Raw genomic sequence first — 25,207 nt, forward strand, 5'->3', positions numbered from 1 at the left:
AACCCTCATTGCATATGTAACAGCCACGCAGTGAGCGCTTATAAATGTTTGCTGAAAAACAGCGATGATAAACTTGGCACTTTACAAGGTCCTCACACCTCCGCGAGGCGCCTTGGATGCAAATGCCTCCATTTTAGAGCCGGACGAATAAAGCCTCGGCAAAGCGAAGTGCGCGGCGCGGGGTGGGGGGGAGTCAGCATCTGGTGTCTGACCAGGGCTGCAGTGAGGGTGGGCCGTGGTGGCGCTCGGTCAGCCTTAGCGGCGATCGTCCTAGAGCTGCATGCTGGGAGGCTGCGACTGTGCCCCAGACTTGATCGTCCGGCTGTGGAATCAATAAGAAGGATCCTGAAACACTCCTGCTTGTCTCCTAGTTGATCCTCAGAGCAGCCCTGGGAGGTAGACAGTATTATCCCCCTTTTACAGACGCGGCGACTGAGGCTCCCCAAAGGCAGGTAGCAGAGTTCAGGGCTCACCCCCCAGAGTCTCCAAATCGCCAGATAATTAGTGAGCACAACTTAGCACTTAATTATGTACTGCTTCACACTGTATTGTATGTAATTTAACGCTAATTGCGGGGTTTCAGAACGAGCTGCAGGGAGCGGGGGCGAGGGTGGCAAGGGAAGGCTTCGGGGAGATTTTGGGAACTCAGCTGGGCTCTGGAGAGGATATGGGTGGATTTCTGCATAAGGGAGTAGAATGAAAAAGGTCGCAGGGTAGGAATGAGCCTGGATGGGGAGTAGCCTGAGATAGTGCTCCTTAGATAATGGAGCTCTATGAATGTAAACGTAACTAATAGTCACAGAGAAAGTTCTCTTTTTTGTTTGATTTTTCAAAGTTTATTTATTTTGAGAGACAGAGTGTGAGTGGGGGAGGGGCAGAGAGAGGGGAGAGAATGCGAGACAGGCTCCGCAGGGACGGGGGTGGGGGGGCTTCATCCCACGAACTGTGAGATCATGACCTGAGCCGAAATCAGGAGTTGGCTGCTCAACCGACTGAGCCACCCAGGTGCCCCAGTGTTTATTTTTGAGAGAGAGAGAGAGAGAGAGCGCGCGTGCAAGCCAGGGAGGGGCAGAGGGAGAGAGGGGGACGGAGGATCCGAAATCAGCTCTGTGCTGACGACAGCAGAGAGCCCAATGTGGGGCTCGGACTCACGAACCGCGACCTCACGTCCTGAGCCAAAGTCGGCTGCTTAACGGACTGAGCCACCCAGGAGCCCCTCCCTGAGAACATTCTAAATGCTGGAACTGGACTAAGCCCTTTCCACTGCTACTGTTTCCCACCCATGTTTAACCCTATTCAAGAAACAAAAAGGCAACCACACAGGTATTGTTATTACTTCCATTTTAACAGGGGAGTAAACTGATGTCAGTGCGGGGACCCAGCGCCAGGCCTGGTCTCCAAGCTCCTGTTCTTCCCGGCTCAAGTTCAGAGACCTTCCGATTAGAGGTGGGCTGGGCTTGGGCCTTGCTTCTCCACGTGGGCCCCAGAGCATTGCCTGGGGGCTGGTTAGAAATGCAGCCTTGGGCCCTCCCCAGTCCTACCGAGTCAGAGCCTTCGAGTCAGAACCTTCGAGTCAGAGTTTCTCTGCAGTCCCCAGGTGATTGATATGCACATCAGTTAGCATTTGAGAAGCATGGGGCTGGTGAGAAGTTTGGCTGGACATGTGTCTGGGCCGTTCAAGTCTTTGTGAGGACCTCTCTCTCCTGGCAGAGGCGAATAAATGCATTCCCAGGGGGGTTTGAGGTGAAGGCCCCAGGCAGCCCATCCCACGCTGAGATCTCTTTGTCATCTCGTATTTCATCTTAAAATGTCATTGACTGTTCATTCCACACCATAGTACATCAGTGGTCATTTTGATATTTCAAAATGGTTATGTAAATTGCCACGGAGTAGGATGCATCTTTCGGATGAGATGGGTTTCTTTGTATCTTAAATGGGGTAATAATAACCACTTCCAGGGCTCCTTCGAAGATCAAAGGAGAATCATGTGTATGGAAATGCTCATGAACTGTCTGCCTCAGACCCGTGTTATTCTGGAAGGGAGGGAGAAATCCTCCCCAGACCCGTTGTCCTGCAACCCGCTCTCTGAGGGCTGAGGGTGTACGAGTGTTTCTCCCTTTCAGGACAAGGCAGGGCTGGGTCCCAGAGAGGACAAAGTACCCTGTCTGGGCATCTCAGGAAGCCAGGGAAGTAAGAGAATGGGGTCAGCTATTGCTAGTTTGTTTATTTAAATTCCTTATTAGTCCCCCCTTCCTGATTGTTTGGCCAGATGAGCAAGCAGGAAAACCCGGGTAAAACTCAAGAGGTTTCAGGGACATCAGAACAGGAAAGAAGATGGGACATGAGGAGGACTTCATCCTGTCCCCGGGTGGACCTCGAGAGAGGGGGGTGTGGTGGGGGCGACAGAGAAGAGGTCCGACTTCAGCTCAGGTCACGATCTCACTGTTCGTGAGTTTGAGCCCCGTGTCGGGCTCTCTGCTGTCACTGCAGAGCCGGCTTCTGATTATTTGTCCCCCTCTCTCTCTAACTGCCCCTCCCCTGCTTGTGCTCACACTCTCTCTCTCGCTCTCTCTCTCTGTGTGTCTCAAAAATAAATAAACTTTTTTGTTTTTTAAAGAAAGGAAAAAGGACAAGAAAGGGGGATCGGACTGTCAGCCCTGGACCAGGAGTGACCTTGGGTTCCCTGAAAATGTCCTCTTTCCTCTGGAAAGAGAAAACAGAGGAGGGAGACACAGAAGGGTGACACGGACAGAAACAGTGACCATCCCCAACTGGGGCCAAGGGGGAAGGAAGTCAGACAAGGCATCGGAGGGGAGGGAGGCTCATTTACAGCTGCAGAAACTGAAGGAGGAGAATCTGGGGACGATGGGAGGGGGATGGTCAGCAGTCCCCCCTGGCCCAGAGCAGCTAGAAAGGATGAATGTGGGAAGAGCTATTATATTTGGTTAAGGAGGTGATGGGTCACCTGTGGATAGGGTTGTGATAGAATAATGGTGTTGAAGCCAGCTTTTGAGAAGAAGAGAATGATGGGGATTTTCTCTTCTCCCCATGGTCGTAGTTAGGATTTTCACACAAATTGCATTTCTATTACAAATGTCTTACTTGCCATTTAAAACTTAATCCATGTAACTTGTGACTAGAACCAAGCTGATATTGCCTCTCTAATCCATCCCTTGGCAAAAAAAGTTATTTAAGAAACGTAGAAAATGGCAAAGCATTGTTTACAAGATGATCCTATTTTTGTTTGAAAGAATGTCTGTAGGGGCGCCTGGGTGGCTCAGTCGGTTGGGCATCCGACTTTGGCCCAGGTCAGGATCTCGTGGTCTGTGAGTTCGAGCCCCACGTCGGGCTCTGTGCTGACAGCTCGGAGCCTGGAGCCTGCTTCGGATTCTGTGTTTCCCTCTCTCTCTCTGCACCTCCCCAGCTCACGCTCACTCTGTCTCTGTCAAAAATAAATAAACTTAAAAAAAAAAAAAAAAAAAGAATGTGTTTGCATGTGTATTTTATAAATATGTATATATACGTATATTCTAAAGAAAAACATCTCAGGGTATATGTATCAAATTATAATGGGGGTTTTACTGGCATATACATATGTCACTTTAAATATGTGTAGTTTATTTTACCTGAATTATCCTTCCATAAAGCTGTAAAAAATTGTAATAGGGGTTATCTCTAATGGTCAGATTGTGGTATATATGACATAATTCTTTTGGCTGCACATGACAGAAACTCAGCAGAAACTTCTCAAGCAATAGCTGAATTGTCCAGATACTTGTTCATACATGAGTGGACCCAGGGTCTCAGGTTATGACATTAGGGATCTCCTTTCCATCTCTCACGCCTGCTGTCTCCCCCATTGACCTCGTTCTCAGACAGTTCCAGGCCTGTGTCTCAGCAGCCTGGCACCCCCGTGGAAAGAAAACAGCTTTTCCCCGAAGAGTATCTGCAACGTCCCAGAGCTGACTTTCGAGCACCCGACATGGGCCCTGGCTCAGCCGCAGACCAAAGGAACTTCCAAGGGCATCTCCGGAAGCCAGTGAACTGAAAAAAGGGGCCGAAGCATTCTCTGAAGGAAACCCAGAGTTCTGTTGCCTGAAAAGGGGGCATAAAACCACAAGTGTCTGCTCCTCAAGGAGCCTTCACTGTCTGGGTCCTATGTTTTTGTAGCGACTGGGTTTTTTTTTTTAATAAGCGTGCGTTTCTCTTGCCGTGGCAAGAGAACAATGAGATCCATCCTGAAACAATGGATCTGGGGTACATCTGATTATGATCATTCAGATAAATAAATAATGAGTGTGGAGAAAACGGTAAAGCTCAAACCTAGTCCGATTTTAGAGGGCATGGGAGGGAAGGACAGTGTTGAGGCTGGGGACTCAGCCTCCTGCTTTCTGTAGACTGTTGTGGACGCGGAAGGCCCACCGGGCCATCAGGCGATCTCTGGGGCTCTGGGTCTCCAGAGCGACGCGCCCAGAGAGCTGGGCCCTCGTCAAGCTTGCCTCTGCCTCTCGGCCTCTCCTGCCTCAGTAAACAATTCCCTGCATTCCGATATCACACTGCTCTGTTTCTTCCTTTCAGGGTTATACTAAGGACATGGTACCAGACTTTGATGAGAAGCATGATGAGTATTTAATATTGCTTCAGCAGAGGAACCGGTAAGACAAAGCTGCTCAACGGCAGCCCCATAAAAACCCTGTTTAGATTGCTTAACAGCACTTGGGCTCTGTTGCACGTAGGAATGGTATGTAGTCACCCTCCACTCGGGGGCTTGGGATTTTAGCTGTAGTCCCAGCCCCCGGTTCTCCATCCACCGATGTAATTGCGTCTTTGAGCTGTAGCCAACCGCTCTCCCCGTAACTACCACCTCTCGCCTCCCCGCTCCTGTTCTGGGAGGAGGTGGCTTTGTCGCGAGAAGCCGGAACCCGGCAGGGCCTGGGCCTCAGTCACCTGAAGAGCCCAGTCTGTGATCCTACAGGCTTTGCCGGCCCCTTGAAACCTGAGCCTGTAATCCTGCCTCATGAGATAAAGGTAGGAGTCACCTTCCGTCTGTGTTTGAAGTTGGTCGATATGTCGTTGAAAGTTAAGTTCGTACTGATTTTGACTCTGGAGGACTAGCTCCTGAAAAAAAAAACCCACAGCGGTGGAGGCAGTGTTTAGTGACTGAGGGCAGAGCGGTCTGGTCCTGTTGGAAAGAGGTGTCCCGTCTTCAGCGCCCTCGCAGGGCCTGTGCAAGTTCATCAGGCCCCGGGCCTCGCGTTAGGCCGGGTTCGCAAATTCAGATGCTAGGAGGGCGGGATGGCAGTGAGCAAAACCAGCTCGGTGGAGGCCGTGGGCACCTGGAATTCTCACTCCCATGCTGCTCCGCTCAGGCCACCTGATGTGTGTGGGCACACGGGTCCAGGGGTCCGTATCCTCCGAGGTTGATGGAGAAGCTGGAAGTCTGGCTCTGTGTTGTGAAATCTCCTGAGTTTTAAAATGTTGGTAATGCACTCAGATTAAAACACAAAACAGGGGTGTCTGGGTAGCACAGTAGGTTGAGCATTTCTGGCTCTTGTTTCTGGCTCAGCTTGTGATCCCAGGCTCATGGGATCGAGCCCCGTGTCGGGCTCTACACTGAGCGTGAAGCCTGCTTAAGATTTTCTCTTTCCCTCTGCCCCTGCTCTGTTTGTACTCTCTCTCTCTTTCTCAAAAACAAAACAAAAAACCCCCCACAAAACAACGGCAAGAATGCTACGGGCCCCTAAAACAGATCAGGCGTGAGTGAGGAGGAGGGGGCCCTGATCTGGGCGTTTGTGTTCTGGGAATGAACTTGGGGTCTTGCGGGCAGGAAAGCCTGGGGGTTGTCACCCTGGATGTGCATCCCGCCCTCATCTGGCTGGTGGGGCTCCCGGTGCTTGTCAGGCAGGGCCCTGGTGGCATATTATATGCACAGGTTTAGTCCTTCGTGTTCTATAGCTCAGTGTTCTATAGCTCAGTGTTCCTGCCCGCCGGCCCCTTTACTAACTTCCACCGAGACCCCCAGTATCTCTAACAGCACCCACCCAAGTCGCCAGCTGCCCCCCAGTGAGGCAGTACGACCCTTAGTGACAAACCCTTGAACGGATCAAGGCCCGAGGCACAGCCAGAAATGCCAGGCAGCGTCCCCTGTGCCCAGCTGCTCTCTGCTCGTCTGCCCAGCCCAGGGGCGACCGCAAACTACGATAGCGGGAGGCTTGCGCTCGTTAGCCCAACGTGGGTTTTTATCATCATTAATGCCACGGAGCAGGATGTTTGTATTCCATTGCTGGCTGACTGGATGGTGCCACTGAACATTTCGATGATCGTTGGGTCACACACGCGTGACTCGCCCTGGGGGACAGGGTCATGGTTTCTCAGGAGCACGTTGCTTCTCATTAACCGGCAGATTGAGACCAAAGAGGTACGAGCCGACAGCACGGAGGAGGGTATCCAGAGACAAGGTCGCGGCACAAAGGCAATGAAGAAACGTGTCCATGTGGAGTTGCCGTAAAACCGGGGGAACGTGTAGTCACCGACAGGGAGCTGGCTTGACGACAGGGACTCAGAGAGTAGAGCTGGAAACACGTCCAAAGGGAGGCACGAGGAGGGGGCGTCCCCCTGAGCTATCACCGGGCGTTGCTCTCGAGGCGCCTTTTCTGGGCTGCCACCTGCGCGCCAGGAACCTCGCCCCCATCGTTGCATTTTATCCTCACCCTCCCCGATGAGGTGTGGGTGCAGCCATCGCACCCATTTTACAGAAAAGAAAGCCTGAGGCAACACCCCCCAGAAGTGGTGGGGCCGGGCTGTACTTTCGGATTCGCGTTCTGTCAGACGCGGTCATAAGTACTCAGCAGGAGAGAAACCTGCCGGGGTTGCCAGTTTCACCTCGAGGGGTTTTGCAGAAATAAACTGCAGTTTACTTGGGAGTCCGGTTCTATGACCCGGTGGAGAACCAGTGTCTGGGCTTTATCCTGTGCATAGAGGGAGATGCAAACCCAGCCTGCTTATGCGGTTGCCTGTGACCTGAGAAAGGGCTGTGCGATCATTGGAGCAAGTCCCTAGGAGAGGCTGGCCCAGAACACAGCCGGTAGGATTTCACCGAGTACCTTCTCGGTGCCTAGCACTTGCCACCAGTGTGAAGGAGAACCCTGTGCTGAGGAGGGCACACGCTTTATAGTTAATGCTCCTGAGGTCCGAGGGACAGAAACCCAAGGTAAATGGACCTTAAACAATAAGGAAACTTACTGGCTCATGAAATTAAAGAAGCCCAGGATAATACTTTGGCTTCAGGCATAGCTGTATCCAGGCACTCAGCTCATGTTGGAGGCATCTCAGGTCTGTACTTTCTTTACCAAGGCAGCCACTGGAGGCCCCACGCTGACATCCTGCCTCGAGAAGGAGAGAGCACTTCCTTCCTGATAGTTCCGGCCGAAGTGCAGAGGAGGGCTCCGGCCCCAGCCCCGAGCCAGGCATCCCCTGTGCCTGTGAGGTGCCATGGTCTCACTGGCCACTCCTCGGCTACCTCCTTAAGCTGGGTGGTGGAGTGAATGAGCACCACCCATACAACACGGAGTAAGAGGGAGTAAGAGAAGGAACGGGGCAGTTGCCAGAGGGGATCTGAGGGGCTGGGTTTGGAAGGTGGGGGAGCGCAGCTGGCAAGGAAAAACGAACAGGTGTTCACCCCACAGCCCTTGCCCTTGAGGAACTCCCTGGTGGGTGGCAGGGGAGCACAAGGCCACCTATTTATAACTGCACCAGAGGAAGCAGAAAATGGCCATGTGCTCCAAGAGGACTGGGGGAGGGGGAGGGAAGATGTGACTGCCCTGGGTCACCCCTGCACAACCCGTCCCGGAGGACACTTAGTGATTCTGGTCACTCAGCTTCATGAAAGATGTCATCATGCTTGACAGACTCACAACAGAGCAAGGGCTGGAGTGCTGGGGAGGGGCGCCTGGGGGGCTCAGTGGGTTAAGTGTCTGCCTTCGGCCCAGGTCAGCATCTCGCTGTTTGCGAGTTCGAGCCCCACGTCGGGGCTCTGTGCTGACATCTTAGAGCCTGGAGCCTGCTTCGGGTTCTGTTCTGTGTCTCCCTTTCTCTCTGCTTCTCCCCTGCTCACGCTCTGTCTCTCACTGTCTGTCTCTCAAAAATGAATAAACATTAAAAAAAAAATTTTAAAAAGAGAGAGAAGGAAGGGGAGAGCTGGCATCCGACGGGGCTTGGCATGGACCAGTCTCTGAGCTGGAGCCTCAGCCGGATACCCCACTCCATCCTCATGACATTCCTAAGAGGTGGAGGCACTCTGGGGCTCATTTTGCAGAAGGGGAACAGGCCCCGGGGGTGGCGGGACTTGCCCAAGGTCACACAAGCCGAGGAACCGGCAGAGCCTCCCCCGGGCGAAGCATTGTCCCCCACAGTCTGCCACTTCCCCCCACGCGGATGGGGGATGCTGACAGCCTAAAGGGCGAACACTCGAGCCTGCGAGCACCCAGGTTCTGGGAGGAACAGCAGGCGGTCTGCACCACTGCCCTTCCCCTCTCCATCCTTCAAGGCTAGACTCAAACGCCACCACCTCCAGGAAGCCCCCAGGTGGGAGCCACCGCTCTGCTAGCTCAGAGCCCCCGTGGTATGCTAGCCTGGCGAGGAGACCAGAAACAGTGGCTGGGAGATGGACTCGGGACCAGAATTTAAATCCTGGCTGCTTCCTGGGCTCTGTGACCTTGGGCAAATTCATCTATAAAACAGGCCAATGGTAGGACCTTAATCCCAGGACCGGTGAAGGATTAGGCACCCAGGTGTCATTTGAGTGTTAAACACACCTTCTCCCTGAGCTGACATCCGGGTAATCCTTGAGTGCCCCCTGGGGTGACTGAGATCCAAGGGCCGCTGTGGCCAGCCTGGTCACACAGCGGCCACAGCTCTCTGAGACCAAGGTGGTTCAGCCATTAACCCCGGCACAGTCACACCCAGGTGACTGCCCCTGGAGCCTGGCTGAACCCTCTCGCCAGCTGGCCCCCTGCGTGTGCCCTGACCACCCCCTCATGTCCCCCGCCACACTCCCTCATGACACCCGGTGCTAGCTCAGGGTGCCCTGCTTCCTCAGGGTGGCCCCACAGGTCGCTACTGGCTAAGACAGGAAGGGTTCCTGTGATGGGCGCTGTGATGGGTCCACGGCGGCTGTTAGGATACACACACATCCATGTTTTCTCTCCCCTGCTAGACCTTGGGCGCCTTGAAGCCGCCGGTTCCAGAAATAAGTATGGAGAGAATTCCACTCCTCATGGACCCCGTGCCCGGGGGTCAGAGTCTGGCGGTCAGAAGGGAGAATAAACAGACACACAGACAGAATCCTGTAGGGTGAGGCAGTGAGCCACAGGAGAATAGAGCGTGATGGGGCACAGGTGGCAGGGGCTCTGTCTTCGACAGGGCAGGGGCTGAATCTGATTATCCTCAGTCGTCTACACCGAGGGCAGCTTTTTATGCAAAGCAGGCTATCAATTAAAAAAAAAAAAAAACCAAAACCACCACTTTGGTGCCGCCTGAGTATCGCCGAAGGCTCAGCTGCAGTATGGAGTTCCTTTAGCGATCCCTTTCACACTCTCGATAATTACCTCCCCGTTTATCAGTTTCATAAATCCACATTTTCATAAATCGTCCCGCTTAAATACAGAAGCGCACACACGAGTGCGAGTCCCAGATCCTGGGTGACGGATGCCACCATAGCCACCAGAATAACATCAGGAGACAGGGTGGTCTCCGGAGGGAGGTCGAGGCCGGCAGTCTGTGGCCGGGTGCTCAGACTTTCCACTCTCTGGGCCTCCCGGGGCTCAGGCTCCCCGCGCTCTCTCCCTGGGGGCTGCCGGGCGCCCGCTGAAACCTCCGACTGTTTGCTCCAGAGACTCCCAATTATTGCTGTGTTTGGAAAGCGTCTCTTAGTTACTTGTGTTTTCCTTCTGTTTTATGCTGTTGCCCGCCCGACAATCATCTCCCAGGCTTCCAAGCCTGGCAGGAGATAAGAAGTCGGTAATAAATGTTCCTGCCGTGATTGTTGAAAAGATGGATGTGTCAACAGCTAGAGAAACATTTAAAAAGCAAACGAAGAAATCGCCCATAATGCCACCACCCTACCTCAACAGCTAATTGCATTCTCACATTTATCACCTCCCACTCTGGGTCCACAGACACACTTCTTTCCAACTTTGCACTTGACCACACACATACCGTTTTGATTCTGCCTTTTTCGCCCTCCACCGATCAGAAGCAGTTCCTCGTGTTTGGACACACTCTACGCAATGATGTCAGCTGCGTGAGATCTCAGGTTCTGCTTCCCCGGTTTTGGACATTTGGGTTTTGTTATGACCAAGCACCGACCATTGTTCCTGGTCAAGAATGATTTGGGGCGCGTGGGTGGCTCCGTCATTTAAGCGTCCGACTTCAGCTCAGGTCACGATCTCACAGTTTGTGGGTTTGAGCCCCACCTCGGGCTCAGAGCGTGCTTTAAATCCTCTGTCCCTCTATCTCTCTCTGCCCCTACCCTGCTCGCGCACATATGCGCACTCTCTCTCTCAAAAAAAAAAAAAAAAAAAAAAAAAAGAATGTCTTGCCGAAATGGGCTTACTGGGGAAAGACCAAGCATATGGCATTTTCTCTATTTTCATATTACTTTCTGAGAAGGTTCTGTGAGTTACCAGCAATGTCTAAGTTTGCCCGTTTCGGCATCTGGCTAGCTTCAGAGGTTGTCTTTGCTGTGGTAGAGACTTGAGTCCGATTGCTTACGTTTTCATCCTAGCCCTGCCACCGTACCAGCTGTGTGGCCTTGGGCAAATGACTCAACTTCTCTGTGCCTCCCTTCTCTTATTTGTTACCTGGGGACAATAAAAGTAATTACCCCATGGGGTTGTTGGGGGAAGATTAATGCCTTAATACAGTCAATGCTTATGATTCACGTGTTCCCTGAATACAAATTCACCCACTCCCTGAAATTTATTCGTAACCCCAAAGTCAGTATTTACAGAGCTTTTGTGGTCATTGAAAGGCACGTGCAGAGGGGTAAAACATTTTCATTGTGCAACACACACATTCCCAACTTTGGTGGAACGCGGAACCGCTCTACCTTCTTGTTCCAACCCTTTCCCCCCAAAACAAAGCGTCTTTTTCGCAGTTTACTCAGTGCCCCGTTTTCCACATTTTCATGCTTTTTGTTGGTGATTTTGCTGTTTTACACTGGCCCCCGGGCCTGTTGCTAAAGTGCCGTGTCGTGTGCCCAAGCGCGAGAAGGCTATGATGTCTCTTAAGGAGAAAATAACACGCGTTGGACGAGCTTCCGTCAGGCCTGAGTTAGAACACTGCTGTCGGCCGTGAGTTCGATGTCAGCGCATCAACTATGCGTTAAATAAGGTGCCTTTAAAGCGAAACTCACGTACAGCAAGGTTATGTACTGATCGGTCGATGACAATGCTGCGACGGAGGCTCGCGGGAACCAAATCCCGTGTTTTGCCCTAGGGACAAAGTTTCTTTAGTCACTAACTCAGTGTTTGCGGTGACTTTACGGAGCAAAACTACCGCCAATGACGACCATCAGATCCCGTATCCGCACTGCATTTAGAACAGAGTTTGGCACCTAGTACGCACCCTCCAGGTGATTGCTATTTCTATATTTTAAAAACATTTACATTTCGCTACTTTGGTAGGAACTTATTTAATCACAAAGGGGATGCACGCTTGTTGCCGTGTGGTTTGATCGCGTCGCTTCCTGTGCGGAAATAAATCCGGTTGACGCGGGAGGGCGCAGAAGCGTTTGTGGAGGCCCTGGGGTTTGGAGCCGGGAGCGGCTCCAGGGGCAGGGGACGGGGACGGGGGGGGGGGGGGGGCGCTGACGAGGTTGCCGCACGCTCTTTATGGCACTACAGTTATAGTTGGGAAAGACCCAAGGCTTTCAAGAAAACTTGAACTAGAGGCCAGCCATGTTCACGCCGAGACCCTTTCAGCCAGAGGGTGTGATAATCCTATCACTAATCTTTTTTTTTTTTAATTTTTTTTTTTCAACGTTTATTTATTTTTGGGACAGAGAGAGACAGAGCATGAACGGGGGAGGGGCAGAGAGAGAGGGAGACACAGAATCGGAAGCAGGCTCCAGGCTCCGAGCCATCAGCCCAGAGCCTGACGCAGGGCCCGAACTCACGGACCGCGAGATCGTGACCTGGCTGAAGTCGGACGCTTAACCGACTGCGCCACCCAGGCGCCCCCCTATCACTAATCTTGAATTAAAGCCTACATTGATATGTTCTTTCACTGCATCGGAATATAAGATGATGACACTGGGGATACCAGGGGTGAGCGTCTGAGAACGCATTTGTTTCCCGAAGCAAAAGGAGTCAGTCTGCCTGGTCTGACGCGGGATGTTTCCTGCTTCGTAGATATTCTAGGAAATCTCTCGCAAAGGCTGACGACCTGAGACCCAGCATGTTTTGTTGCGCGCTGGAGAAGGTGCCACCATCCACACAACGTGGAGATGCATGAGGTTGGGGTCTCCCGGGAAACCCAGGCTGTGTGGAGGCAATGCGCACACACGCCTGCTTTCTGTCTCAGCCACCGCGGGGCGAGGGCGACGTGTGCCTTCGTCGCCGCTAACCTGCGCTTGAGCCTCAGAATGAAAGCAGAAACACCCCTGCCGGGCCGAAACAGTCTCCCCCTTGCTGCTTCTCCGTGTGCGTAACGGGCCTCTTCCAGGCTGTTTGTCGATGAACAGCTGGGCACCCGCCACCCGGCCTCCCGATTCGAGATGCTTTGCCCATCAGAGCGGTAGTTCTCTCCCCCCCGCGTCGGGGGTGGGCGGCCCAGGCTCCTAGAACGAGGAACGAATGATCGTTTCTCTTCCAGGATACTAAAGCACTTGAGATCCAAGGACCCCATGCAGCTGAGACTGGAGCATTTGGAACAAGGCTTCTCCGTCTACGTCAACGGGGCCAACTCTGAGCTGAAGACCTCACCCCGGAAAGCTGTCCACTCCGACTTCACCAGAAGCGCCTCACACGCCGAGGGGACGCACGGTGAGCACTGGCCCGTCCGGCCCCTGCAACGCGCTAGCTCGTTCGGCACCGCGGACCCACATCTGATGCGCGTGAACTTCCCAGCAAATAACTGGTTAACCTACATACACACTAACTATGCCCTCTTGGCCAGAAAGAGAGCAGGAGAGTGAGAAAGAGAGAGAAACCCTTTTTTATTCCTTTTAAAGGGTCATCTTGGCCTCCATTATCCCAGGGCGAAGGTGGCCAGGGCGGTAAATTCCTGGCTTTTATGTTTCATAGTGCCAGTAATTGAAGGAAATGTCTAGGATAATTGAAATGATACCCGATTTTCACTGGATCTGTCTTAACCTCAGTACCTAACCCCTGTGTGATATTTGATTCCCACTGTTCATTTCTGAATTTAGTTAATCCATGCTCCACGTACTTTCAACAGATTTCATGTGTCCTGTCCTGAAAGCTGAGGGGGGCAATACGAGCACCCCACCGAGGGGCTGGCCCAAAACAGGCACCAATAAAAATGACCTGGCGGTAAAATGAATGAAATGGCAGAGCACACGGGGTCGGGTCCCAATTTGGCCACGTGCCTTTGTTTCCTCATCTTTCAAATGGGACTAACGGGGTGCCCATCCCCAGGGCGCCAGCATTCCCTTCACGTCGGGCGGCTTTATCTGAGAAGCCGGTGTGCTACTGAGTTACAGGAAGAGCATTTGGAATGAGGCAGGGCTGGATTTGAACTCTGTTCTGCCACTCTCTGGCTTTGAAACCTCTGGCAGTTGGGTCCTCTCTGACCCTCAGTTTCCTCTTCTATAAAATGGGAACAATCACGTCCACCTTGCGGGCTTGCCAGGAAGACTAACCGACATAAGAAATGTAAAATGTCCATCAGACAATAATCTTGATCTGTGTTGTTCTAATTCATTGCCTTACAGGTACGGTAGATTTCCCAAGCCATTAATAGACGGCAAAAGCCAAAACAACAGTAAAATAGACAGTGAAAGTCAAAACGAGGAGATAGAAGGCGAAAGTCATGTCCCCAAACCTTCCCCCAGGAGAGCCACTGCAGTTCAGCTTAGAGTTTAGAAGGAGCTTCCTGGCCCCCAGGGCAACAAGGGGAATGGAATGATTCTTCTAGGTTTCACAGTTTCACGGATGAGGATTCTGGCCAGCCTGCTGCTAGTTGGCAGGTGTAGGCCTCTCCTGGTCCGGCTTTCAGGGAGGTGCGGGTAACGTTGTCTTTCTACTTGGGCCACAGCAGTAGTGTCTTTATTCATTCAACAAATATATCTCCCCTCTCCTCTTTTACACAAACGCTGGCCGATTGTGCCCACTGTGTGTGCCCTGCTTCCGTACGTCGGAGATTTTTCCTTTTGTATATAGACCTGCCGGATTCAGCTGTGACTTACTACCCTTGCCCTTTTCGCTGAGCATTTGGCTTGTTTCCTAACGCCCTGTGGCTACCAATGGGACTACAGTGGCCCGCTCCACAGACGGGACTTTGGGCACCTGATGTGCGTTTTAGATGTAAGTCATGAATCTGCCTTGGGCGTGAGCTTGTCACGGGCGCCTCACCAAATCTCCTTCCCTCATGTCTGGTGCAGATTACGGGCGAAGAACCCTGTTTCGAGAAGTAGAAGAAGCTTTAAGACGCAACTCGCGGACAGCCCCTTCCAAAGTTCAGCGCCGAGGATGGCACCAGGTCAGGAAACCCTGGGCGGAGAGTGAAGACACATGGCCCGAGCTCTTGTTTTAGAAGAAGGAGCAGGGTTATTGTGACAGAACCTTTCAGAATCCCCGCGGGCAGCGGTGGGGCTGGCCGGGCACCCTGCAGGTGGCCTCTTTGCATGCAGTCCTGGCCTCTGGGGAATGGAGGAGACTGGGGACCTCCCAGCCCTCTCTCTGTGGCGTGATCCTCCCTTCCGGATGGGGTCACCCCAGCCCTACGCAGGAGGATCACGTGCACACTCTCAGCCCCCTTCGTGATGACTCATTCATACAGCTGTCTTTTATTGAGCACCTACTATGTGCCGGGCATAGTCTTTGATGCCAGGGATGCAGTGGGTAACAAGGCAAAGCCCCTGCCCCACAGACCTGAGATGCCACTTAGGGCTGCTTGTTGATGGTGCTGATGCCAGCAGCTGGCGTTCTTGAGTGCCAACCAGGTACGAGCCGTGCTCCCGCGTGACTCCTCTCCTTTGTCCTCGCGGCAGACCTGCAGGGTAAAGTTCCAATGTTCTTCCTCTTCTAAGGGAGCCACAGACTTGAATGGTCAGAAAAGCTAAGTGAGCTTTCTTCTAAGGTCAACCAGAATCAAGACTCCAGCCCAGACCTTTGCTCCAAGCGTGGTGTTCTTGCCCACGTGGTCCTTATCTGGCTGCTTGCCTGAGATCAGTGCTTCTCAACCCCCACTGCACGTTCACACCACCTGGGGAGCCGCCCCCCCCCCCCCCCCCCCCCAGGGATTCTGACTCACCTGGTCTGAGGTGTGGCTTAAGCAATGGTATGTAATCCTTTTCAATCCTGTGTACTGCCCTTAGAACCTTCTGCACAGGGCTGTATGTGTGGGTCTATAGTAAATACTTCCATAAGCTTTGCTGGCCCATCTGTGCGATAACCCTGTAGGTCTGTAACTATCCTCATCACGCCGTTGGTGAAACTGAGGCCCAGAGAAGTGAGGTGACCTGCTCAGGGTCACACAGCCGCTAAGGGAGGAGGGTAGGCTGACGTTTGAACACTGCACCCGTGACCCCCAAACCCACTGGTCTCCCCTGCCTTTGTGGGTCTGTGATTAAATGTGGCTGGGTGTTCCTGCCGGGGCTTGCTGAGCAAGGCCTCCAGGGCACGCAGCCTGGAGGCCTCCTTTTGTCCCCAGCAATGAATGTTAATTTCTCATTAAGGAGGCCTGTCTCCACTTCCCACTTCAGACCCTCCTTCTGGTTGTTCTGAGTGCCTTCTATTATCAGGAGCCATATTTGCATCTTAGACTGTGACTTAATGGCCGGCCCCAGAGCCTGTGCAATTTAAAAGACTTGGCCTAAGATTAATTAGCATCCCTCCCCAGCCTCTCCCTGTGGTCCCACACTTCACAGGGCCTAATCATGGCTAATTTCCTAGCTTCCCGATGCCGTGAAGGCTGTAATTGTCCTTCTGTACCGTATCAGTCAGGGGTCAGTCACTGCCTAACAGTAGAGACCATTCAGGCCGTTTTAATCAGAGATGGATGGAATACAGGGAGTCCGGTGCTCACAAGGTCTCTGTGTGCAAGAGGAAGGGGTTCGAGTGGGGCCTTCTCACACAGCCTGCCAGGAGAACTGCTCCCTAGGGCCCAGTGGGGAAGGTGGGGGATCCGCACCAGGGCTGGGTCACCTGAGCTGTCATCTGGGAACCAGGTGGCTCCCACCACAACCGATGGCCTCGAATGATGCCGCGCCCGCTAGAGCAACGATGCCCGTAGCCTGTCCGGCCAGGCTGGGACACTTGCAAAACCCCTCACCTCGGCACTGTGGTTAGCACAGAATCAGCCGGCCTGTGTCCGCTTGTTTCCACCTCATTTCCGCTTCCCCTGCCTTGTATGAAGTCATCGGATCGGCTGCACCCAGCTCACATCCAGAACCCCCACGGAAAGGGTATCTGGGAAACACGGGCTGACTTTCCGGCCTCTCCTGAACGTAAAGCCACCCTAGGAGGGAAGTGGAATGCGTCCTGGGGGTCAGCCCACCCCCACCACTACCGTGCCTTGGGGACCACTCCTCCAAGATGGACAAACCAGAGAATGTGCGGAAGTCGTGAGAGGGGTAGAAGCCATGTCTCGAGACAAATCATCCTTTCATTTAAAAAGATGTATTACCACGGGCCGGGCACTGTGTGGGGCTCTGGGGTTCGAAACAAAAAAAAAAATCAGATAAGGCTCTGGTCCTGCCCCAGGAGTCCCCCCCTCGGCTATAAAGGCCTGGGGACCGCCCAGCCTGCAAGACAGACGTGGTGACTGTTCCAGGCATATGGCCTGCTGGACTTGGGAGCGCGCAGCTTGAGGCCTGTGGGCTGAACTTGTCCCCCGGAGGGTGTTTTTTGGACTTACACAGTTTAAAAAAGACTTAGTCACTTGCTAACATTTAAATTCAGAAAGTTCTTCTATATTTTTAAAAAGCTAGATTCCTACTTCCCTGGGAAAATGGAAAGATCTGGCCCTCACGCTGGCCTCCCCTCTCCGCGAGGCAGCCTTTAGCAGAGAAGAGTAGCGGTTGCCCCCTACCCCTCCCCCCCGCCCCCCACCGTAAGGCTGGGAAAGTGCTTCTGTTTGCCGCAGTCCTCACCACTCCCCTTAGCGCCCCAGAGCTGAGGCCCAGTGGCAGGTGTGGTGGCCTTGTGCTGCGGCCACTGCTGCTCTCACGTGGGGTGGGGGTGGGGGGGGCTTCCTGCCTTTCCATTTCCGGCCTGGCTCCCTGGGGCGTTTGAACCTGTGTCCCCTGGAGAGACGGGAATGGGCTTTGGGGTCAACCTACTTCCTAGCTGTGTGCCCGGAGCTGGCGGTGTGAGGTCTCTGAGCTTTGCGTGCAAACCTCCCAGGCTGCCCGGAGGGAGTGCGGGCGGGGTGTGTGTCACAGGGGGTCCTTCAGCTTCGGGTAGGAGCACCAGGCGGCAGGGGACGGACAAATCCAAGGAGGCGTTTAAGCGTACCGACTCAGGAGCCCTGTGGCCCGTATGTCAAAGCCCGGGCTCCACCTCCTCCTAGCTGTGTGGCCCTGGATAAGCTGCTCAACCTCTCTGTGCCCGTTTCCTCGTCTGCAACTGGGGTTAAGAATGGCACCTGCCTGGTAGGGTAGTTCATGAGGACCGGGTGAGCCGGTGTCTGTGCAACGTGGCCAGCAGCGCCCGGCACAGAGGAAGCAGCCGGTAGACGGTCACGAACGTCACTGTCGTCCGTGGGGGGGCAGGTGCCAAGGGCGGCTCTGCCTGGAGACCTCAGGGCTTCGCTCCAGGATCTTCCTTCGTTTATTCGGTCCGTTGTTCATTCGGTGACCTCTACCGAGCACCTGCTCCACTGTGGACACGGACAGGCGCTGGGGTCCGAGCCGTGACCGAGGCAGGCCTGGCCCTGCTCTCCTGGAGCTCACGGTTCCGGGGTGTGTGGGCAGGCAGGCAGAGGACCAGGAGCAAGCAAGCAAAGAAACAAGTGCTACGCAGGAGGGGGGTGGGGGGGGGGGAGACGGACAGGGTTGTTGCGGGGGGAGAGTAGCTCTAGAAATAAATTTGGAAGAAATTTTTTTTAAATGTTTATTTATTTTGAGAGAGAGACAGAGACAGAGCGTGAGCAGGGGAGAGGCAGAGGGAGGGAGACACAGAATCCAAAGGAGGCTCCAGGCTCCGAGCTGTCAGCACAGAGCCCGACACGGGTGTGCTGTGAGATCGTGACCTGAGCCGAAGTCGGATGCTCAACCGACTGAGCCACCCAGGCGCCGACCCCCCCCCGCCCCCCTCCCCGCCCCTGGATTCCATTTTAAATGTGGGGAATCCTCTGGAGGGTTTTCAGTAGGAGAGTTGCGTGTTTGGGCTCACATTTTGGAAAGATCCCCTCTGCCCTATGCCGAAGGATGCCCGTGGGGCCAGGTGGCTGTAGGAGGACCAGGCAGGAGGCTTTGAAGCAGGCCTTTGTCTCTCCAGCTTTCGGCTCTTCATCCCCCAGCCTCCACCTCGCACCTTCCCCAGCTCCGAGAGTCCCCTGGTCACCTCAGCTTCCTCGACCCACCCCTTCGTGTCTTCTCCCTGCCAGTCTTTGTTGAAATTGTCCAGGACAATGCCTCAGTTGGTCAGCCTGGACCAGATGCCCACTCCCGCCTTGAGAGGGTGTGAGCGGAGGTGGGCCGGGTCGGATGACACAAAGCCCGCCCGCCCCAGAGCTGTTCCCTGAGCGGGGCCTGGGTCCCCTAGCTTCTTGTCCAGGACAGTAAGTGGCCCCAATGTACCGACTGCACCAGGAAGAGGCACTGGTTGGGTTTCCTTTGGCCCCAAGAAGTGGGGTTAAGTAGAAAGTTTCTCCATGGTAGGAAGTACACGGGGACGGATTTTCGGGTGCGAAGGATAGCGAGGAAGGCAGTCTTTCCCTCACCCCTTTGGGTGGGCCTCACCATCCTTGGAGGCAGCCAGAGGTGGGCGGCGGCGAGGGAAGCAGAATCCCCCGGTGGCCAGTGGTGGCCAGTCCTCAAAAGCCACCCCGTCAGGAGAGGCACTACAGCCCTGTCCCAGTCCTGGGGTTTCTCCCGTATGGCTGTGCCCAGCAGGAGGGATGGTGGAGGCACACAGGCACTCGGTGTGTCATCTCAGACCACAGCCGGGTCAGCAGGGGACACGGCGGCCACAGTGTCCCCCTGGCCAGCACTCTGCCTCCTCCCTGTGGCCCTCTGCACTCTCCAGCTTGCATCCAGCCACTTGTTCTGAGTGTTGCCTGAAATTCCTTTGGGTCACACGGCCCCTTCCCGGTGACCAGGCCTTCGTGTCTTCCTGTAGAATAACCTCCCTTCTTAGGGGCTTGCCCCCCGCAACTAGGAAGCACTTTGGGGTCGAGATGCCCCCGCTGGAAGGGGCTCCCCCAGGCGCACGGGCTCAAGGATCCCTGCGCCGGAAGGTCACTGGCTCATCCAAACGCTGGCCTGGAGCCTGACCGGCTGCACCTGTAAAACCCGTCCCGGGACTGAGCTGCCACCTGCCCCGTGGACCGGCCTGGAGGTGATCAATGGGCTCCTGTGGGCACCAGTCTTTATCCCATACCACCATGTCTCAGCCTCAGATCTTTCTCCTGCTATCAGCGGATTAAGATTTATGGCTTCCTCAGCCTTGTAATACTTGGGTGGACAGCGGCCTAATCAACAGAGCTGTCGTTTACCAAAATGCTGTCAGATTTGATGAACGTCATGGGCTCTTAGCATTAAATTGGTAGTGAAGGGATTGGCCTTTCAGCAATTTACGGTGGGGGTGGGCTTTCCTTCAAGGCCCGGAAAGCAAGTTCATTGCACTTTAAAGCAAAGGCTTTGCTCTCACTCCACTGTCGTATCCGGGTTCCTGTTGTGGGCTAGGCAGCTGCAGACACCTCCAGGAAAGCTCATGAGTCAAAACGTGAAGCCCTTTCCTTTGTTTTCCTGTGTCTGAATTTTGAAAACCCCTGCAGAGAGGACAATAAATGAAACAGCCCATAAAGCATCGGCTTTTACGGCGACCTTGCACGACACACACTGTCAGAGTGTCGAGCGCTGTTATTTGTAAGAGATCAGGAAAATCTGAGAAGAACATATCAAATAGGGCATATTTCCTCCCCACCCCAAACCTGCCTGTCAGTATCTTCGGAGCTCTCCTACCTCTAGAGGGAGCCGTTTGCATACCACACAACCTGAACAACCATACGGGGCAACCCCTAGCCTCCGACTATCTTTCGCATTGACAGCTGCTTGCACGCGCATCTCTTAGAATGCTTTGCTAAGGGGGCGGCAGATACACACAGATAACTCTGAGCATGGCCTTGGGTTGCGTGTGGCAAACTGGAACATGGGTGTTCGGGTGTCAGGGCTTTAAAATCTCGTCCCGACGCGTGGCTGATACCACCAGGGTCCACCCGGGTCTGGGCGCTGCCAGGAGGCAGGAGAAAGCAGCCACTTACAAACACCCACTCCAGGTAAAGCAAAGTGCCAGATGGGGAGCCAGCCAGGCGCTCGGGCATCATGCTCACCAGCACGTGAAGGTGGGCGGCGGGGAGCGGGCGCTGCCCGGGGGCTGGGTTGGAACCCTCCAGCCTCGTGCGCTTATTGGGAGGTGGGCGTCTTGATGTGGGTGAGGCAGCTCCCCTTCTCCTCCAGTGGTGGCGGAGGTACAGCCCCGGGGCTGCGGTGGGAGAGCAGGCCAGATGGGAGACTATTTATTCCCCTCCGGCACCCACTCGGCATTTAAAACTCTTCCGGGACCACATTAATTTTGTTACGTGTTGCTTCAGAAACGCGTTCTTCTGTTGCATGTTCTGTGTGAACTCCTTGAGACCAGGGCACGGGTTGTTACTTTTTTTTTTTTTTTTTTTTACTATCTCGACATGCTTCCAGAACCTTGTATGCAGTCCGTGTTCAGTAAGGGCTTGCTGGTTAAGTGCCTTAATGCCTACTGCAAACCCATCTCCCGACCTCTCGGCCAGGCGAGCAGTTGTGACAAGCTCCTGGGAAGGGAGAGGGGCGCTTCTGGGAAAAGGGAGGATGGGAAGGCTGCAGAGGACAGAGGCATACCGGGGCTCTCCTCCTTGAATGCTGGAGCTCTTTCTTATATTTATACTTCAGATCAGAGCAGCAAAACTGCATTAATGCCAGCTCTCTTACTTGGCAGCGGGAAATCCCAGTTCAGGTATGGCTGGATCCAGGTGCTCAGACAGTGTTGCACGGCCCGTTCTCCATCTCTCAACTCTGCTTTTCCCTATGCTGCTCTGTGTGGCACCAAGGTGACCACTGTCAGCCTCCACCGTGCATTCTGTCACCTGGTCGCTCTGGGCCAGCAGGATCTAATGCTCAGATCGCCCGGGCCTGTCCTATGCTCCAGCCCCCCGGGGACTCAGTTCCACATGAACACTTGGATTGGGGGTGGGGAGGGGGAGGATCTCCCAAAAGAAAATCAGGGTGCCTTTGCCAGAAGACAGGGGCGCGCGTGCAGCACAGACGGAAGCACCCGCCGCAAGACTTCCCAGACCTCACGCTGCTCAGGCTGGAGTGTGCGTGCAAGCCACCTGGGCTCTTGTGAAAATGCAGATTCCGATTCGCAGCTCTGGGATGGGGCTTGAAATTCTGCATTTCTCACAAATCCCCAGGAGAAGCCAATACTGCTGGTGCCTGGACCTTCCACGAGTAAGGTCCTCGTCTGAGTCCTCCCTTTCTGGATAAAGGAACAGAAGCCTGTAGAGGGGCCAGGCTGTGTGCCCCATGCCTAGTGCTCCTCCCTCCCAGCCCCTTCCCCTTCTCCCTCCTCCCTCCTCCCTCCTCTTCTCCCTTCCCCACCGGCTCCTTCCTTCCTGCCTTCCCTCCTCTCTCTCTCCCCCCCCCCCCCCACTGTCTCTGCCTCTCTCACTCTCCATCTCCATTTCAGCATTTGGGTGTTGTTGAGTGGATCTTGAGGAGTGGGGAGGAGCCCGGCCTCCCCAGCGTCTGTGGTAGAAAATCCATCTTGGAGATGAACTTCAAACCCCTTTCGGGTTCATCCTGGCCCCAGGCAGGAAAGCTCCCAGGTGTCTCCTGGCCTGGATCCTGCTTACCCTCCATAGGCCTGCTGACGCTAAGAAATGCTCTGAGAGCAAGCTGACGCAGCCTGGGAGGCGGCGCGCTCACACTTGGTGTCGGAGCCTGGGGGGCCTCGCTAAGTGACAGGATCGCCTATGGAAGGAAAAGTGTCCCAAGGCACCTTCCTTCGGCACCTCTGCGTCCTCCCTGTCCCCCAACAGGGGCCCCCATCTGCCTTTTTCAGCCTCTTTCTCTCTCTCTTCTTTTTTAAACTTTCTTTCCAAGATCTTTTTCTCGCATGATCTATAGCCAAGCTCCTGCCTACTTTTCTGAGTGTTAGGTGTTCTCAGGAAGTTCCTTCATTTCCCTCCATCCTGTAGCCCAGGCCGGGCACGTTTGTCCTTCACGTGCCTTTTGGGGGGCATTATAGTGTGGTGGTTAGTACTGGGGTCCCTCAGCAAACTACAGCTCTCGGGCCAAATCTGGCCACAGCCTGTTCTTATAAATAAAGTCTTTTGGGGACACGGGCATGCCCATTCGTTCAGGCTTTATCTGTGGCTGCTTTCCAGCTACAATGGGACAGCTGAATTCTGGTGACAGAGACCATATGATTGGCAGGACCTAAAATCCTTAGTCTGTACAGGAAACACGGACCCATCCCTGGTTTGGAGCGAGGCCTCTGGAGCTGTGCTGCTGGGGTTCAGATCGAGGCTGTGCGGCTTCCTCACTGTGCGACCTTGGGCAAGGGGCTTGTGGCCTTGTGCCTCGGTTTCCCCCTGGGGTTGCTGTGAGGACCGAACGAGCAAAGGCACGCGAAGGACTTGGAGGGGCGCTTAGTGTGCATTCAGTGTCGTGACGCATAATGTGAACGCGCTCACGGGGGTGGGCGGGGTGGGGCGGCGTGACCGTGGGTGAGAAAGGTGTTCGGTCCTACCCAGTGAGAGTCCCGCAGGGCAGTAAGGCTCCGGCATCATTTTCTTCATCATCAAGTTCACTAGGCTGGTGGGGAAGCCGAGTCTCACAGGGGTGGAGGCTTCTCACCCAGGGCATGAGGGGAAAGGCATGAATCACCGTCCCCAGGCGCCTGGGTGGCTCAGTCGGTTAAGCGTCAGACTCTTGGTTTCAGCCCAGGTCCTGCTCTCACAGCTCATGAGTTCAAACCCCACACCGGGCTCTGTGCTGACAGTGTGCAGCCTGCTTGGGATTCTCTCTTTCTCCCTCTCTCTCTGCCCCTCCCCTGCTCACTCTCTATCTCTCTCAAAAAAAATAAATAAACTTAAGAAAAAATAAAATAAATCTCTGTCCCGCAGCGGGGTAACGAACCCAGTACGCATGGCTTGGCCGACCTGTCCCTCCTTTTAGTAGCCAGGCCTCACTCGAGTGAGGCCCGGAGAGGGAAGTTTAAGGAGGCCCTCACTCTTGGATTCGTGCACATGCAGGGCACCCAAGAGGGAACCCCTTCGTCTTCTTTTTTTTTTTAATTTTATTTTTTATTTTTTAAAATTTACATCCAAATTAGTTAGCATGCAGTGCAACAATGATTTCAGGAGTAGATTCCTTAGTGCCCTTACCCATTGAGCCCATCCCCCCCCCACAACCCCTCCAGCAACCCTCAGTTTGTTCTCCATATTTATGAGTCTCTTCTGTTTTGTCCCCCTCCCTGTTTTTATATTATTTTTGTTAAGAGGGAGCCCCTTCTTAAATGTTGCTCCCTGGGTGCCTCCCTTGTGCCACCCTGGCCCCAGCCCTGAGAAGTCCCGAGGAAAACCCAGGGTCTCCTAAACTTATTTGATCACAAAGCCAATATGGGGGGAGTGTAACAGCCACTGAAATTCTACTGAGAAGGTAGTTCAAGCTAAAAAGTTGGTGAAAAATTCTGAACACCCTTTGTGCCGTAGGAACCAGTAAAGACTTTTTTTTTAATTTTTTTTTTTACTTTTGAGAGAGAGTGCACGCGTGCATAAGCAGGGGAGGGGCAGAGAGAGAGGGGAAGAGAGGATCTGAGGGGGGCTTTGTGCTGACCGGATAGATCCCGACGCGGGGCTCGAACTCACGAACCGCGAGATCATGACCTGAGCCGAAGTCCGATTCTTAACCGACCGGGCCACCCAGGCGGCCCTCCAGTCAGGGCTTCTGAGCAGAGGTGGTGTGACCCATGCAGACCTACCGCCTCGCCGTCAGCCGCTAACGTGCTCACCCCTCGGAGGAATCCAGATGCTCCTCCCATGACGTCTGAAGCAATCTGACTTTTTCTGTATAGAAATCTGTGCAGATCAGGACGGAAGCTGGCCCGCGGCTGCACATCGAGCCGCCTCTGGACCCTTCTGAAGATTTTGAGCCGTGTGGGGATGTGACCGTCAAGGCCAAGGACGCTTCCGGGGATCGTCCACAGGTAGGACTGGCCTCAGCTTGTGCTGTAGCGGCTCTGGGGGCACTTTGTGACAGCTGTTTATTCCTTCCCTCCTTTCCCTAAGTCCCTTCACTCTTGTCCTCCCTTTCCCACGCCGTGACGAGCACCCAGGCCAGGCCACATGCTGGATGTTCCGCCAGGCACACGGTGTCCAGGTGTCAGAAGGGCTGGCGTCCGACCCCAAAGAGGCAACAGCCTACAGTTCCTCCCCCGCAAGAGCTTGCTGAGGGGTGGGGCAAGGCGTGGTGGGCCCAGGAGAGAGGGTATCCAGGAAGGCTTCCTAGAGGAAGTGACACTTGCTGGGGTCCGAGAGGCTGGGGCGGAGTGTGGGGCAAGGAGGGGAGGGGAGGCGGGTAGAGCTGATACTCAGCCTGGCCACAACTGTATGTATGCACCTGCTGTTAAAGATTTTGAGTATCACCCCACCCCCTGGGGCAGCAGAAGCCACACACGGAAATGCCCAGAAGCCCCACAGAACTGTAGCTCGAGTCCACAGCCGCGCAGCCACTGATGAGGTAGGCAATGGGGCGTTTCAGTCC

At 54.2% G+C, this 25,207-nt stretch overlaps 1 protein-coding gene across 6 annotated transcripts in view; it reads left to right on the top strand.

Moving 5' to 3' along the window:
- KATNIP (katanin interacting protein) overlaps positions 1–25,207 on the top strand; it is a 194,177-nt gene that overhangs the window by 47,227 nt on the left and 121,743 nt on the right. For all 6 annotated transcript variants that reach the window (XM_030301244.1, XM_030301248.1, XM_030301245.1 and 3 more), the window contains exons 3-6: positions 4,579–4,655; positions 12,874–13,043; positions 14,624–14,721; positions 24,519–24,650. In XM_030301244.1, coding sequence (XP_030157104.1) covers positions 4,579–4,655; positions 12,874–13,043; positions 14,624–14,721; positions 24,519–24,650 — 477 coding nt within the window. The remainder of the gene's footprint in view (positions 1–4,578; positions 4,656–12,873; positions 13,044–14,623; positions 14,722–24,518; positions 24,651–25,207) is intronic.

The sequence above is a fragment of the Lynx canadensis genome, chromosome E3 (genome assembly GCF_007474595.2).
Source record: "Lynx canadensis isolate LIC74 chromosome E3, mLynCan4.pri.v2, whole genome shotgun sequence".
In the NCBI taxonomy this organism is placed as follows: domain Eukaryota; kingdom Metazoa; phylum Chordata; class Mammalia; order Carnivora; family Felidae; genus Lynx; species Lynx canadensis.